Raw genomic sequence first — 16,574 nt, 5'->3', positions numbered from 1 at the left:
ATGAGACTTGCTAGGAGTCTATAAGTTAATGATTCCAACCAGTAAAAGAAGACAATTATATAATATGATAGAAGTGCTAATTATCAGTACAATGGTGATCACATCTTAATGTATAAATGTATCGAATTAATATGTGACACATCTTAAATTTATACAGTGTTATGTGTTGAATATATTTCAATAGAGAACACACATATCCTAAGCTAAGGGTTGTGAGTTCATGTCTCACCTGGGGTACCAAAAAAATAAAAAACCACGTATAATAAAGATGTTTATAAAAGTGGGAGAATAAGTAAATAAAAATCCTTCAACTTTTCTAATAGAATTTTTATACCACTTTTAGTTAGAACCAAAGACTTGAAAATCCTGAATTTCCTTATTCTTACAACCTGACTTATTTGCTACAAAATGTTCATTACATCTCTGCACTCCCAGTTCACATTTTCAGCGTGGCTGTCTATTCTCAAGTCGACTTCCCCACTAGATTGCCCTGCTTGTCTCTGACCCAGAGAAGCACCCAATGTTGAGCAACTAAATGAATGACTTTGCTAAGCGCTTTAACACTTGTGTGTTTCCTGAAAGAGCTCACTGTCTTAACTGCGTAGGGTTGACAGGTCATTTCTAGTGCCCTGGCTTCCTTTTTAAGAAATTAAAAGGATGAAGGGGTCATAAAACTGGTAAGCCTTTATAGAAGCACTTCCTTCTGGGGGGAAAAAAAAAGAGTAACTTTGGTCCTCACCTGGGAACATTCTTACCTTGGGAACTGAGGGGGCTGCTCCACCAGCACTCTATAAACCTTGGCAGAGGATAAAAGCAATGAAAGATGATGCCAGGGTTTCATTCTTAAGGGACCCATGCCACATTTGTCTTCATCACTTTGATAAGCGGACAAGACACTTTCACGCCTTTTCACTCACGCCTGTAGCAGAACCTTGGACAGGAGATCTAGGAAGGAGGCTGTGTGGGAGCATGGTGGGTGATATTTGACTTTGGCTTCTAGTTAGCTTTAAGAATGTGAGCAGGGAGGACCCCACAGCTGCAGGCAGAAGAGGGTGTGGAAAGAGGAAGCAGTTCCATCTAGGCAGGCTCTCACCTCCCTGCGGCTTTTCCTCACTGCCTCATTCCTCGTGTCCTGTCTGCTCAGTCTCTGTCAGCCCTGTGAGTGCATGCCTCTCAGCGTCTCCTGTCCCTGGTCACCTCTCCCTGACTCTAAGAAGTGGGGCAAAGAGGAGTCAAGCGTTGGAAGAAAGGGGCGGAGTCTCGGGGAAAAGTGGTCACACATTGCCTGCCTGTGCTCAGTCGCTTCATCGTGTCCAACTCTTTGCGCTCCTACGGACTAGAGCCCACGAGGCTCCTCTGTCTGTGGGATTCTCCAGGCAAGAACACTGGAGTGGGTTGCTGTGCCCTCCTCCAGGGCATCTTCCCCACCCAGGGATCGAACCCATCATTCTTAAGTCTCCTGCATTGGCAGGCAGGTTCTTTACCACTAGCACCACTGGGGAAGCCCAGTCCCACATTACGAGTGTTCATATGACTTACTTCCCTGGTGGCTCAGCTGGTAAAGAATCTGCCTGCAATGCAGGAGACCTGGGTTTGATCCATGGGTTGGGAAGATCCCCTGGAGAAGGGAACGGCTCCCCACTCCAGTATTCTTGGCCTTCCCTGGTGGCTCAGCTGGTAAAGAATCTGCCTGCAATGAAGGAGACATGGATTCAATCCCTGGGTTGGGAAGATCCCCTGGAGAAGTGAAAGGCTGCCCACTCCAGTATTCTTGCCTGGAGAATTCCATGGACTGCATAGTCCAAAGGGTCGCAAAGAGTCAGACACAACTGAGCGACCCTCACTCACTTATGACTTATTGCCGAGGTATCCAAGGAGTGAGCCGTAAGAGGAGCATGTAATCCAGAGGCCACTGGGGCCTCCGAAGAGAAAGCACTTGCTGGTCTTTATTCCTGTGCTCATTTGAGGGGAGGAGTAAAGGATGCATCCGCTTCATACTGACAAACAAGACGGCTGCCCTCTACAACAAACACATCAGGGCTTCGTTGAAGGAAGGGGAGGGGAGCGAGGAGGGGGTGATGACTTGCTCTGATGGGTCTTTTGTTTTTATTGAAGCCAAGTGTTCTTTCTGAGCCTAGTCTGAGCCGAGAGGCATTTTTCCAAGAGGGAAGGGGCAACTGGAGTCCTTAGTCTGCAAATGTTGAAGATTTTTTTTTAAATCTAATTTTTACCTTTTTTACTTCCCAAATAATGGGAAAAGAGGGAATAAAAAGTTCGGAGTTGAGTGGAATATGAATCATTAACTTACGGGATTTTTAGGTTGGTTGACACTTGAAGTTTGTATTCCAAGAATCACTCTGAGCATAAGCTGTTACTGTCTGGTAGCTCTGTTTCCTTATTCATATCACTTTTCTAAAAATTCTTTTTCCTCCATATCGTCCTTCCTTTTCATTCTGGGCTCTCGGCTGGATTTATAATTTAAACAGGAAGGCAGTGAAACAGCGTTTGCCTTGTTTATTCCTTTTGCAAACAACATCCCTTTGTGGTTTGGTCAGAGATGTACACTCTTTGCTAATCAACACCAAAATAAATAGACGCTTAAAACTGTCAGTGACGCCAGCCAGTTCTGCAGCCCGAGTTCTGAAGGACTAGGCCAGATGGCAGAGCCAGGCCCCCGACACACATAATGTGTGTTCTGTCGCTCTTGGCATCAGCAGTGCAGGCAGCTGACTGCTTTTTAGAAGGCTAACTGGGAGGGAGCAGATTCTCCACTATCCATTTGTTCAGGATAAATCCTAAGGTGGTACGAGTGGTACTCAGCCGTGGTTAAAACCTGTAGTGCTCTGGCCCAGGCCCAGGCTGGCACTTCTGAACTCCTGCCTGGCCCCCAGCATGTTCTGTGATCGTGTTCTGGTCATGAAGCTCTCCGTTGGGCTCCCTGGTGTATAACGTGGAAGAGCAGAGCTACCCATTTTTTAGGAATTTTCAAGTATTGCAGCAGGAGGTATTGCCCAAATACAGGGCTGCAGTGAGTTCATCCTGCTCAGGTCAGACTGACAGGCGGAATCCTGCTCTGTTCCCCTGGGTGTTATCTCGACACTGCTGAAGTTCAGAGAAATAGCGTCCATTGCCAGTACACACACACACATGAAAATTTTGCTTTTCATGTCAAGTTTTGACTTTAGACTTCCACCTTGTTCACCTGCAAAGAGATTTTTGGCTCTTTGAAAATTCATAACTGCATTGTCAAAGTGCTAATTCGATAAAACAAACCAAAAATCCTTCTGTCATATGGAGAATGGAGTAAGAAATGGCAACCCACTCCAGTATTCTTGTCTGGAAAAGTACCATGGACAGGAAAGCCTGGCAGGCTGCAGTGCTTGGGGTCGCAAAGAGTTGGGCATGACTGAGCACACACACGCATGCCGTGTATGTAGCAGGGTCTCCCTGGCCCTTGGGAGAGCTTATTACAAGAGTAACTGAAACCCAGTGCTCTGAGCTTCCAAATAGATTGGTAGTCGACAGGCTGCCTATGAGATTCTGACGTGGGAGCCATCCTTTCTCCTCCCTTTCCAGGAGAGTGTTTTTTTTTTTTTTTTTTTGAATTCTCAAGAGACCACCCTGATAGTATATTCAAGGTCAATAACTTACAGGGTCAAATACATTTTTACATGCAGCAAAATATGTAAACAAAGATTTCTCATCACTTTTCTCATAGAAAGCACCCAGAGACAAGCCAGATCCTTGACTAACTCTGCAGACTCTTTGCCTTTGTGGAGGGAATCCTTGACATTCAAGTAAAATTTTAGGAGAAGCTGTTTTTTTGAGGCTTTGTTTAATGAAGAAGAGACAGCTACGGAGAGAAAGTAACCTCTTTGGACTCTCCTATACCACCCCACTCCAGTACTCTTGCCTGGAAAATCCCATGGACGGAGGAGGCTGGTGAGCTGCAGTCCATGGGGTCGCTAAGAGTCGGACACAACTGAGTGACTTCACTTTCACTTTTCACGTTCACGCATAGGAGAAGGAAATGGCAACCCACTCCAGTGTTCTTGCCTGGAGAATCCCAGGGACCGGGGAGCCTGGTAGGCTGCCGTCTCTGGGGTCGCACAGAGTTGGACACGACTGAAGCGACTTAGCAGCAGCAGCATACTATCTGTAGGACCCTCTCCGTTCAATGCCTACTCTCCAAACACTGAAGGCAGATGTTAGAATGGAATTGTTTTAGATGCTGTTGTGTTGCCAAGGGGATGCTTGTTTTTTCTTTTGGTTCTTCTTGGCGCCTTATTACCATCCTGCCCCGTGAAGCATGGCGTGGTTCTACAGTTTGGTGCTAAACCCAAGCTCAGTTCTGTGTTTGCCTGTTTACAGCTTCTCAACACACTACAGCTTCCTCACTTCAAACAGTGTGTGAACAAACCAAAAATATGTTTTTGGCTGTGATCCAGACTTTGGCTTCCGCTCCCCGAGTCATGCCATAAAAATGCTCTGTCGAATAAATTCTCAGGAATTGAAAAGAACGTTCCCTGCTCCATAGGATTTTAGATAATAGAGGAAGCTTCAGCTGACCACCTGGCTTGGTGCCCATGGCCTTGGAAGAGCAAATCACACAGCATCCCCTGGCAGTGCTTTACAGCGACCGGAGATCAAGTGATGGATGAACTTTCCATTTAAAGAAATTTGCACATAATGTTTATCTCCACTGGGTCTTTTGAACTCTGTAAAATGCTATCTTTCCGTATCCTCTGCTGTTGCCAGTTAGTATAGATTATGAAGTTTTTGAAGCCAGGATTAATTTTCCATTGAGTAACTTCTAGTGTTAACCATGGACAGAATCCTATTATTTGAGGGGTGTGTATGTGTGTGTGTGTGTGTGTGCATGCTTGTGTATGTTTAGAGAGCAATGTCTCCCTTTCCCAGCCTGGATATAGTCACATCCTTATGATTCAGGATCCCAGTTGGAAAGAGATGGCATATTCCAATTAGGACCATTTAGGGAGAGTTTATTCACAAAGGGACTATTTTTATTTTATTTTACTTTTTTAGTTGTAGCATGTGGGATCCAGCTCCTTGACCAGGTATTGAACCTCGGCCCCCTGACATGGGAACTTGCAGTCTTAACCACTGGACCACCAGGGAGGTCCCAGGGGCTATTTTTAAAAGGTGTGAATGTGAGGAAGGCGCCAAGATGGCAGAGGAGTAGGACGGGGAAAACACTTTCTCCCCCACAAATTCATCAAAAGAGCATTTAAACGTCGAGTAAATTCCACAAAACAACTTCTGAATGCCGGCAGAGGACATCAGGCACCCAGAAAAGCAACCCAACTCCTCGAAAGGAGGTAGGAAAAAATATTAAAGACAATAAAAGAGACAAAAGAGGGAGGGACGGAGTTCCATCCCGGGAAGGGAGTCTTAAAAAGAGAGAAGTTTCCAAATACCAGGAAACCTTCTCACTGCCGAATCCGTGCCGAGCTTTGGAAGCACAGAGGACAACATAACAGGGAGAAAAAATAAATAAACAATTAAAACTCGCAGATTGCAAGCCCTACGGTAACTCCTCCAGCGGAGAAGCAGCGCAGACGCCTGCATCTGCCATTAGCAAGCGGGGGCTGGGTAGGGAGGCGCGGCGCGGGCTGCATCGCTGAGAGTAAGGATCTGGCCTGAATACCCTGAGCACTATCTGACCGAAATAATTTGGGCTAGCAAACCAGACTGTGGGATATCTACCATGCGAAAAGCCAGCCCTAACCTAAGACACCGCCAGCCCGCGCACAGAACAAAGGACTAAACAGAGGTAGCCGGCTGCAAACCTTCCCCCTCCGGTGACAGGCAGCCAGAGCCGGAAGGGGGCAATCGCAGCCCCAGAGAGACATTATCTATAAAACTGGCTTCTTTGCTAACTAAAACTTATTGGGGGTCTGGACGGTCAACATCTGCCTGAGAAGGTGCGCCGGTTTTACACCCAGATAACCAAGTGGCGGGGAGGCGATAAGTCGCAGCATTGGCGCTCGCCAAACACCTCATCACCTGAGCTGCTCGGACCTGGGAAGAGCACAAAACGCAGCCCCAACTGAGTCTGCGCCTCTGAGGACTACCTGAGTGCCTGAACCTGAGCGGCTTGGACCTGGGAGGTGCATGCAACCCAGGGCCAGCCTCGGATTGTTCCCGGCGGAACAACCTAGAGCCTGAGCAGTGTGGGCAGGGAGGCTACACGCGCCGTGAGCGGGGGCAGACCCAGTGTGGCTGAGGCACTGCGAGCGCACGCCAGTGTCATTTGTTTGCAGCATCCCTCCCTCCCTCCCCATAGCGCGACTGAACAAAGAGAAGAAATACAGCTCCACCCACCAGAACACTGACACAACCTTCCCTAACCAGGAAACCTTGACAAGCCACCTCTACATACCCACACACAGCGAGGAAACGCCACAATAAAGAGAACTCCACAAACTGCCAGAATACAGAAAGGACTCCCAAACTCAGCAATTTAAACAAGATGAAGAGACAGAGGAATACCCAGCAGATAAAGGAACAGGATAAATGCCCACCAAACCAAACAAAAGAGGAAGAGATAGGGAATCTACCTGATAAAGAATTCCAAATAATGATAGTGAAATTGATCCAAAATCCTGAAATTAAAATGGAATCACAGATAAATAGCCTGGAGACAAGGATTGAGAAGATGCAAGAAAGGTTTAACAAGGACCTAGAAGAAATAAAAAAGAGTCAATATATAATGAATAATGCAATAAATGAAATTAAAAACACTCTGGAGGCAACAAATAGTAGAATAACAGAGGCAGAAGATAGGATTAGTGAATTAGAAGATAGAATGGTAGAAATAAATGAATCAGAGAGGATAAAAGAAAAACGAATAAAAAGAAATGAGGACAATCTCAGAGACCTCCAGGACAATATTAAACGCTACAACATTCGAATCATAGGGGTCCCAGAAGAAGAAGACAAAAAGAAAGACCATGAGAAAATACTTGAGGAGATAATAGTTGAAAACTTCCCTAAAATGGGGAAGGAAATAATCACCCAAGTCCAAGAAACCCAGAGAGTCCCAAACAGGATAAACCCAAGGAGAAACACCCCAAGACACATATTAATCAAATTAACAAAGATCAAACACAAAGAACAAATATTAAAAGCAGCAAGGGAAAAACAACAAATAACACACAAGGGAATTCCCATAAGGATAACAGCTGATCTTTCAATAGAAACTCTTCAAGCCAGGAGGGAATGGCAAGACATACTTAAAATGATGAAAGAAAATAACCTACAGCCCAGATTATTGTACCCAGCAAGGATCTCATTCAAGTATGAAGGAGAAATCAAAAGCTTTTCAGACAAGCAAAAGCTGAGAGAATTCAGCACCACCAAACCAGCTCTCCAACAAATACTAAAGGATATTCTCTAGACAGGAAACACAAAAATGGTGTATAAACTCGAACCCAAAACAATAAAGTAAATGGCAACGGGATCATACTTACTAGTAATTACCTTAAACGTAAATGGGTTGAATGCCCCAACCAAAAGACAAAGACTGGCTGAATGGATACAAAAACAAGACCCCTACATGTGTTGTCTACAAGAGACCCACCTCAAAACAGGGGACACATACAGACTGAAAGTGAAGGGCTGGAAAAAGATTTTCCATGCAAATTGGGACCAAAAGAAAGCAGGAGTTACAATACTCGTATCAGATAAATTAGACTTTAAAACAAAGCTGTGAAAAGAGACAAAGAAGGTCACTACATAATGATCAAAGGATCAATCCAAGAAGAAGATATAACAATTATAAATATATATCCACCCAACATGGGAGCACCGCAGTATGTAAGACAAATCCTAACAAGTATGAAAGGAGAAATTAACAATAACACAATAATAGTGGGAGACTTTAATACCCCACTCACACTTATGGATAGATCAACTAAACAGAAAATTAACAAGGAAAAAAAAAAAAAAAACATGTATCTATAAAGCTCACTAAAGCAAAGCACAGTAAAATGAGGTATGGCAATAAAAGGCGTTAAATTTATCAAATAAAAAAAAATAAATAAAGTGCTGAAAAATTAAAAAAAAAAAAAAAGATCATATCCCAACATGTCTGCCACCATCTGCTGTTAAGAGAATCTACATTTGCTGTGCTTTCCACTTTTCATATACATTATATCATGTAGAATGCATTAATCCTTGAAATGAACCCAACCCACCTCTCTTTAATTTCTATTCATAGATACTAATTATGAAGACAGACCTGTAAAACTTTGCAATTAGTTTTAAAGAAAAAGTTATTTATGACACTTGTTAATGCATTAATGCAGACTTTATTCAGGAGGACTGCCACCATAGGTATAAGGCGTATTGAAATGAGATTTTGCAGTAGAGAAGAGAGATGGAGCTCAATTCCTAATAAGATGAGGACTTATTGGGGAATATAGCAAAAGATTAGTTTGGAGGATCAGTGGATGAAAAATTACTAAGAGGAAACATTAAAATAGGCCTGATGGGAATCTTGTTGAAGACAGGCGGGGGTAATGAGACACCATCTGGAGGTGTTGGAAGATGGGGACTTTGATCAGATACCAAAGGTGGTCAGATATCGAAAGTGGGAATTCTGGATAAAAAAAAAAAAAAAAAAAAAATATTCAAAAGAGCTTGCCTTTAGGAAACCAAAAAACTGTTGAATAGAAACAGTTCTTTTACTTTAATCACAAACTCTTCTAAATTGTTTAATTGTTATTATATAAAAAAAAAAAACCCAAAACCTAAATACTGAATATAATACTCTATATACTTTCCTTTGATCTGAGTAAAAAAAATATATAAATATGAAGACTACATATATAGAGAAATACCATACCAGTATTTTCTATGGGCATACCTTATGATTTTTAATAATTATTAAAGAAGATGTAGCACATATATACAATGGACTACCACCCAGCCATAAAAGATAATGAAACAGTGCCACTGGTAGGAACACAGATGGACCTAGAGGTTGTCACGCAGAGTAATGTAAGCCAGACAGAGAAAGACAGATATCATATGATGTCACTTATATGTGTGGAAAAAAAGATACAAATGAACCTATTTCCAAAACAGAAAGAGACTCACAGATATAAAAAAACAAAAAACAAAAAAAAAAGGTGTGAATGTGTTGGGGAAACAGAAAGAGATAGTGTATGACTCACTGGAGCTGTTACTACTCGTAGACCAGAAGGGAAGGAAAGGAAGAGGCGAGACCAGAACCTGAAAACAGAGAATCCTGTCGAGAAGGCCACTTTCAGAATGGCCTGCAGGATGCAGATAACCTGGCCACTCAGGGCCATTCATCTCTTCCCTCCCTCCAATCCCTGTCTGGGCTCCCCATTGACTGAACCCAGTCAGAACCAAGAGGTGCAGAAGGCTTTTGATTTGGTCCCGGTAGGTTGATTTCCCAGGCTGAAAACAGGACAGAAGGCAAATTGGGGATTTGGAGGGCAAATGAAGGGCATCTGGAACATGTCCCAGTGTAGAGGTCCAGTTATTCCTAGGGAGGGCACAAAATCTGAACAGAAAATTTAAACTCACTTTTATTTTTAAATAGCTTTATTGAGGTATAATTGACATGCACTAGATGTTAGTCGCTCAGTCATATCCAACTCTGCGACTCCATGGAAAAAAGCAGCCCTTCATGCTCCTCTGTCCATGGAATTCTCCAGGCAAGAATACTAGAGTGGGTAGCCATTCCCTTCTTCAGGAGATCTTCCCAACCCAGGGATCGAACCTGGCTTTTCTGCATTGATGCAGATTCTTTACCATCTGAGCTACCAGGGAAGCAATAAACTGCATATAATTCAACTATGCAGTTTGGTAAGTTTTGATATGTATATGCCCATGAAGCCATTATCACACTATCAAGTTAGCAAACATATTATCACCTTCAAAATAAACTCACTTTAACATTTATGATATTCCACATGGCCCTTTAGGAGGGCATGGAAAGATATCATGAAATCAAGCAATAGCAAATACATTTCCAAAAGGATTGGGTCTGGACAGGCACACAAAAAATGAAATTCAAGACAATGTCAAAGTTTATGAGAAAGCTAGTTAATAGTAAGTAGTTTGTAATACATTAAAAAAAAATTGAAGGTTTTTGTTTTGTTTTTGTGTTTACTTCATATCTGTTTATTGCCATGATTTTAAAACAAAGCATGTACCTGCTTAAAAATCAAAGACCCCATAGAGCTTATGTTTATGTGGTTATCCCTTTCAAACTTTACCATATTAAAAATTAAAATAAAAATTTAAAATATTTTTTTTATTCATTGAAAAATGACAATATAATTCTATTACATATTAACATAAATAGCTTAGGGAAAATAGGCTATTTTGTGTTTTCCAAAACAAAAGAATTATGCAAGAAGAGTGATCGTTGTTTTCTATTTTTGTCTGTTTTCTATGAATAGAAACTAGCTAGTTTATGACATTACGTCTGCTTCTGTGTCCAACCAGTGCAATCAAGTTGACCCTTGAACAGCATGAGTTCAAACTGTAAGGGTCCACTTATATGTGGAGTGGATTTTGTTTACTAAATATGTGCTATGATGCTGCATGACCTGTGGTTGGTTAAATCCCTGGATGCAACCGACTGTAAAGTTATACTCAGATTTTCAGCTACACGGAGGTTAGTGCCCCTTCCCCCCAGTTGGTGAAAGATTAACCATATATTGTTTTGGTAAGTTGTTGAAGAACGTCTAGCCTCACATAGACGTATAGTTGGCAAAGGGAGGGTTATTTTAATGGCCTTTTCATATAATTGTAGACATTCTGTTTTAATATTACTCCAAGACTCAACACACGATCATTTGTTAAAGTTGGTTGTGTGGTGCTTGCCCCCTCGGCAGACTTGTATGAACCACTCCTAACCTGTCGGGTAGGTGGCTGTTTTCTTTTTTAAAGAAAAACTGGTCACTGTCTTTTGAAATTATGGTTTCTATAAGGTAGAATAAGAAATGCAAATCCTCACCTTCATTATACCCTTTTAAAAACTCAAGACTTGAAAAATTATAGAAGCTCCTTCTGATCAAACACCAGCTTTTCACATGCATAGGAATTAGAACACTTTTTCCTTGATAGATCCACACTTCATATTATAGCTACCCTTTTGAAGTAGGAAGTGAAAACTTAAGTTAATGGTTTCTAACATAATTCCTGAATAAATATTTGTAGAAACTATCTAACATTTGTTAGAGTGCTTTTATTCATTTCCTTCAAAATCTTATTTATGTCTATTACCCTATTTGAATAAGTGATAAAAATGCCTTTTAGAAATGCCTTAAATTTGTACAGAAACCAAATTAAACATTCAGGTCCACAGATATGTCCAATAAATTAGGCAACCACTTTATCTGCTTGTTTAGAATGTTTCAACATCATTAATCCATAATTTTATGTTTATGTCTTTTAAGATCCACACAGGTTTACAGCATCAAATAATCTTGCCCTGTCAGCCCAGCTGCATTCCTCTGGATGAAAAACTCCTGCCCCAGCTTCTAAAAGAAGCAGGCTACGCTACCCACATGGTTGGAAAGTGGCACCTGGGCATGTACCGGAAAGAATGTCTTCCAACACGCCGAGGATTTGATACCTACTTTGGTAATGGAAATGCATGTTTCTGTACCAACGCAGACCAACTGCAGCTCTCTCATAAAACAAGTGAAATGACCAGAAACTGAAAGCAGAATGCATCAGTCAGTAGCACTGGGAGGCCCGAGACATGGCAGTGCGCTCCGGGCGTGCTGGGACAGCAGTTACCTCCACCAGGGTTCTGGCCAGCACACGGGGTCCTTTGAAGAGTCTGCTGTCAGAGGCCTCTGTGCTGTAAGAGAACTCTATGACTGAAAGGGGATACAGACTGATTTTTTGAAAAAAAGTTTCAGGCAAAACTCAATACAAGAATATTTCCTTCACAAAAGTTCAGAATATTCTTTTCTCCTCATGAACTGTGTTCAAAGGTTTTGTTTAGTTTTGTTTTTCCTGGAGATAAAAAGCTTCTTTTCCATTGGTATCCTTTCCCCATTCTTGAGATCTGTTTTTGAAATCACTAATTTGGGGAAGATAGAGCAAATAAATAAAATGGAAGGGTAAATAACAAATGTTAATAGAAGAGATAAGAAGTAATAAATATTTTATGGGTGTGATAGCCCTGTAAAAATAAATGTAAAGCCTATAGTTTGTTTTCAAATATGCTCTCTTTAAACCTATTACTGGAGAAGGAAATGGCAACCCACCCCAGTGTTCTTGCCTGGAGAATCCCAGGAACGGGGAAGCCTGGTGGGCTGCCGTCTCTGGGGTCGCACAGAGTCGGACACGACTGAAGTGACTTAGCAGCAGCAGCAGCAAACCTATTACGAACCATACTGTAACAACCTGTTTATCTCGCCAGGCGCTATATATCTATCAAGGTCTTTTCATATTTTGCTTTCTGTCTAGCTAGAATATTCTGTTTTATCTGTCTAGGCGTTTAGCTTGCTACCAACTTCCCACTTGTCTCTTCATTTATTTACAACCTGCCGTATCCAAAAGAGAACATACACTGAATGTAAATTTTTAAGAAATAAATAGAATGAAAAATCAGGGTGAGTAGAAAAAGATGGACTAGTTGCATGGCACTGAATTATTTAAAAACAAAACAAAGCAGAACAGCTGCATGGCTGTAGGTGGACTTCACATTGAACTCTGAGATTTGAGACTTCTTGTGTCCAAAGGGAAAAAGAAAAGCAGTCTATAAGAGTCATATTATTTACAAGTTAAATGGAAACCAGATGTTCAGGAAGAGTAAAGCATTTTCTGGCTCTTAGACCTGAGAGAAATTTCTCCTTTGGGAGAAAGTAAGGTGGACAGTATCCTCAGAAACATCATTTTTGTAACAAAATAGTGGTTGTCTTGTAGGTGTTTCTTGAAGCATTGTCTTTTACTCAAGCTAGAGCCAGAGTACCCGAGTCCCTTTTGGTTGAAGGGATGGTCGAGGGCCATATCAATGCAATCAGAGCTCACAGCTCTGTAGTGCCTTGTTGGAACCAGGGTTAAGGTCGAGATGCAAGGATCCAGACATGCGACTGTGTGTCCTGTTCCCATCTCGGTTCTCTAGCAGACATTGCTAATCACCGTGCCTTCTTCCTTTCTTTCTCTTAAATATGTATTTATTTATTTGGCTGTTCCTGGTCTCAGTTGTGGCATGTGAGGTCTTAGTTCCCCGCATAGGGATTGAACCTGGGTCTCCCTGCATTGGGAGTGCAGTCTTAACTGCTAGATCACCAGGGAAGTTCCTCATGTGTTCTTTCTTAGTGAACCTGGATATATCCTCAGTATCCTTAAAGAGCCATTAAAAAATAGGACTTGGATGTAAGACTTCTTTGTCATCTTGGATATTCTAAAGGAAAAAACAGCCTCTACATCCTTTGACAGTTTTCACTCAGGCCTTTGCAAAAAGATGGATCGATACCTATATTCTGGCAACTGGAAGAATTATAGATATTAAATTTTTTTAATTAAAAAACCATTTATGAGAAAGAAGCCTAACTGGATTTAGACAAACAGAGTGACACCTCACATTCCTATGGAAGGGAGGCTCACAGACAAGGAGGGCATGATGACCACGAGCTATTATCACTAGGAAGACTTAGATGTCCTGGTAAAAACCAGTCAGATGATTGTGGGCCTGGCTGCTCATCTCTGTGAGTACACTAAGAACCATTGAATTGTACGTTTTATCTGGGAGATTTGTATGGTGTGTGAATTATATCTTAATGAGGCTGTTAAATACAGCAGTCAGAGGTTTTAATTGTTCAAAAAGTAGTTTTTCATTTTTCCCAAAAAAGTATCAGCTGCCATCTTCTTTAGGCTCAGCCCCAAAGGTCAAATTTGTGGATTTGGGGTCTCATCCTAAGATGAGAACAGCTCCAAGCGACTGTCCACATGGTTGCATAGGATCAGTTCAGTCCAGTCTGAACAGATCTATTATGTGAATAAAGAGTCCAATTTCTAGAATCCTTTCATCTGTACTAACTTGTTAATATTTACAATTCATACATCTTTTAATCAAATATAGCCTTTGCATGTATCTTCCCAAATGATAGAAAACAGTTTATACTTACAAATAAAGAACCCGAAGTGATTCCTCAAGGTACTACCAATAACGAATAGTTATTAATATAGAACACCAGTGTCCTGACCCCTCTAATTACCCATATAAGGGCTGAAGTTATTTTCATAGATATATTTATTTTTCTACTACATCAGTGCAGTTTCTCAGTTGTGTCTGACTTTTTGCGACCCCATAGAGTGCAGCACACCAGGCTTCCCTGTCCATCACCAACTCCCGGAGCTTGCTCAAACTCATGTCCATTGAGTCGGTGATGCCATCCAACCATCTCATCCTCTGTCGTCCCCTTCTCCTCCCGCCTTCAATCTTTCCTGGCATCAGGGACTTTTCCAATGAGTCAGTTCTTCGAATCAGGTGGCCAAAGTAGTGGAGCTTCAGCTTCAGCATCAGTGCTTCCAATGAATACTCAGGACTGATTTCCTTTAGGATGGACTGGTTGGATCTCCTTGCAGTCCAAGGGACTCTTAAGAGTCTTCTCTAACACCACAATTCAAAAACATCATTTCTTCGGCACTTAGCTTTCTTTTTATTCCTAGTCTCACATCCATACATGACTACTGGAAAAACCATAGCTTTGACTATTCTGTTGCATATTAATCGACAAATATACTGGCTTTCCCTTCCTGTTATCATGTAGGATAAAAGATTACCATTTAAAGAGTTATCTTGAGACCAAGATATTTGTTATATTCAGGACTTTGAATTTACTGAACCATGGAAAAGGAAGAAATTAATTTTTTTAATTAATTCATTTGCTGTGTAAGGTGTGTAAGGCTTTTAATTGTGATTATAGGAAATATTCAGAGCTGAGGAAAGGGTTAGATCAATTATATCATCTTTAAAGCTTTTTTTTAAAATGTGGGTCATTTTAAAATCTTTATTCAATTTGTTATGATATTGCTTCTGTTTTATGGTTTGATTTTTTTGGACCCGAGACATGTAGGATCTTAGGTCTCCAACCAGGGATCGAACCTGCACCCCCTGCATTGGAAGGCAAAGTCTTAATCACTGGACTGCCAGTGAAGTCCCTCATCTTTATTTTAATATTAATAAGCAGTGTTTGTCAGGAAATAGTTCAGAGTCCAGCACAGTTATTTCTTTTGAATAGCTTTATTGAGGTGTAATTCAGATACCATAGGTTCACTCAATAGAAGTGTACAATTCATTGATCTTTAATAAATTCACAGGGTTTTGCCACTGTCATCACAATCCAGATAAAGAGCATTTGTCCTCACAATCCAGATGAAGAACATTTCTATCACGCCTCCCCCGACAAAGAAAACCCATACCAGTTATCAGTCATGCACATTTCCCCCAACCCTGAGAGCCCTAGGCAACCGCTAACCTACTTTCTGTCTGTATAGATTTGCCTATTCTGAATGTTTCATAGAAATAGAATCCTACAACATGCAGTGCAACTTATTTTAATATTTTTGGAAAATATGGAACATTTGCAGAAACAAGTAAAGTTGAGAAAACCCATTTTCTCCTGTGTGTAAGTCTAAATTGTGGGATAGATGTCATTTAAATTTGGAACAAAATTGGGGTCACTGTAGGTAGAAAAATCTAATTTCAGTGCTGTACATTAGTTTGCTCTTTTGGTTCTGTTCTGTTTAGAGATCCTCCGTTTAGAAAAGTTTGTGTCTCTCACCAGTGGGTGTCAGCATCTGACTAAAGACGGTTCCTCCAAGCGCTCCTTCTATACATAACCTTGAAGCCAGTAGGCCAAGGTCAATATCAATGTTATTTGAATCCTGCATTCATTTACGTGATCACCTCAGAGTAAAAACTTGTAACAAATTACATTAACCGCATGCTAGTTTAGCCGTTAGATAGCTTTAAATGATTAAGATGTCATCACCTTTGCTGAATGTTACCTCTGATTTTTAAAACCATATTTACTTGCAATCACTCACTTTGAGAGTTACACAATAGAGCTTACATTCTAAAGATTGAAGGATGGCTTTTGATTTTTTTACAATAACATTTTAATGCCTTATGCTGGCAAATATAGAGATGTTAAAAACGGTGCTCTGATTAGCCTTGTCATTTGATTAGCCTTGTCATGGGTAATCAATTGCATTAGGCAATTAAATGCTGAAGCCTCCATTTGTTTAACAAGTTTTATGCTATGCTGACTACTTCCATCTCCCATCTCTGTCGTAGGATATCTTCTAGGCAGTGAAGATTACTACTCCCATGAGCGCTGCACCTTAATTGACGCTCTGAATGTCACACGATGTGCTCTTGATTTCCGAGATGGTGAAGAAGTTGCAACAGGATATAAAAATATGTATTCAACAAACGTATTTACTGAAAGGGCTACAACCCTCATAACCAACCACCCACCAGAGAAGGTAAATCTTGCTTCTTTTTGATTTCAAAGTCACGTGAAGATAGCATCTCTGCTCAGGTG

General features: G+C 41.2%; 1 protein-coding gene across 1 annotated transcript in view; it reads left to right on the top strand.

Moving 5' to 3' along the window:
- Nucleotides 1–16,574, top strand: part of ARSB (arylsulfatase B) — a 181,166-nt gene that overhangs the window by 11,530 nt on the left and 153,062 nt on the right. The window contains exons 2-3 of the mRNA XM_027552938.1: nt 11,463–11,649; nt 16,325–16,515. Coding sequence (XP_027408739.1) covers nt 11,463–11,649; nt 16,325–16,515 — 378 coding nt within the window. The remainder of the gene's footprint in view (nt 1–11,462; nt 11,650–16,324; nt 16,516–16,574) is intronic.

This window comes from Bos indicus x Bos taurus, chromosome 10 (assembly GCF_003369695.1).
Source record: "Bos indicus x Bos taurus breed Angus x Brahman F1 hybrid chromosome 10, Bos_hybrid_MaternalHap_v2.0, whole genome shotgun sequence".
Classification (NCBI taxonomy): domain Eukaryota; kingdom Metazoa; phylum Chordata; class Mammalia; order Artiodactyla; family Bovidae; genus Bos; species Bos indicus x Bos taurus.
This window is presented reverse-complemented; position numbering and strand designations above follow the sequence as displayed.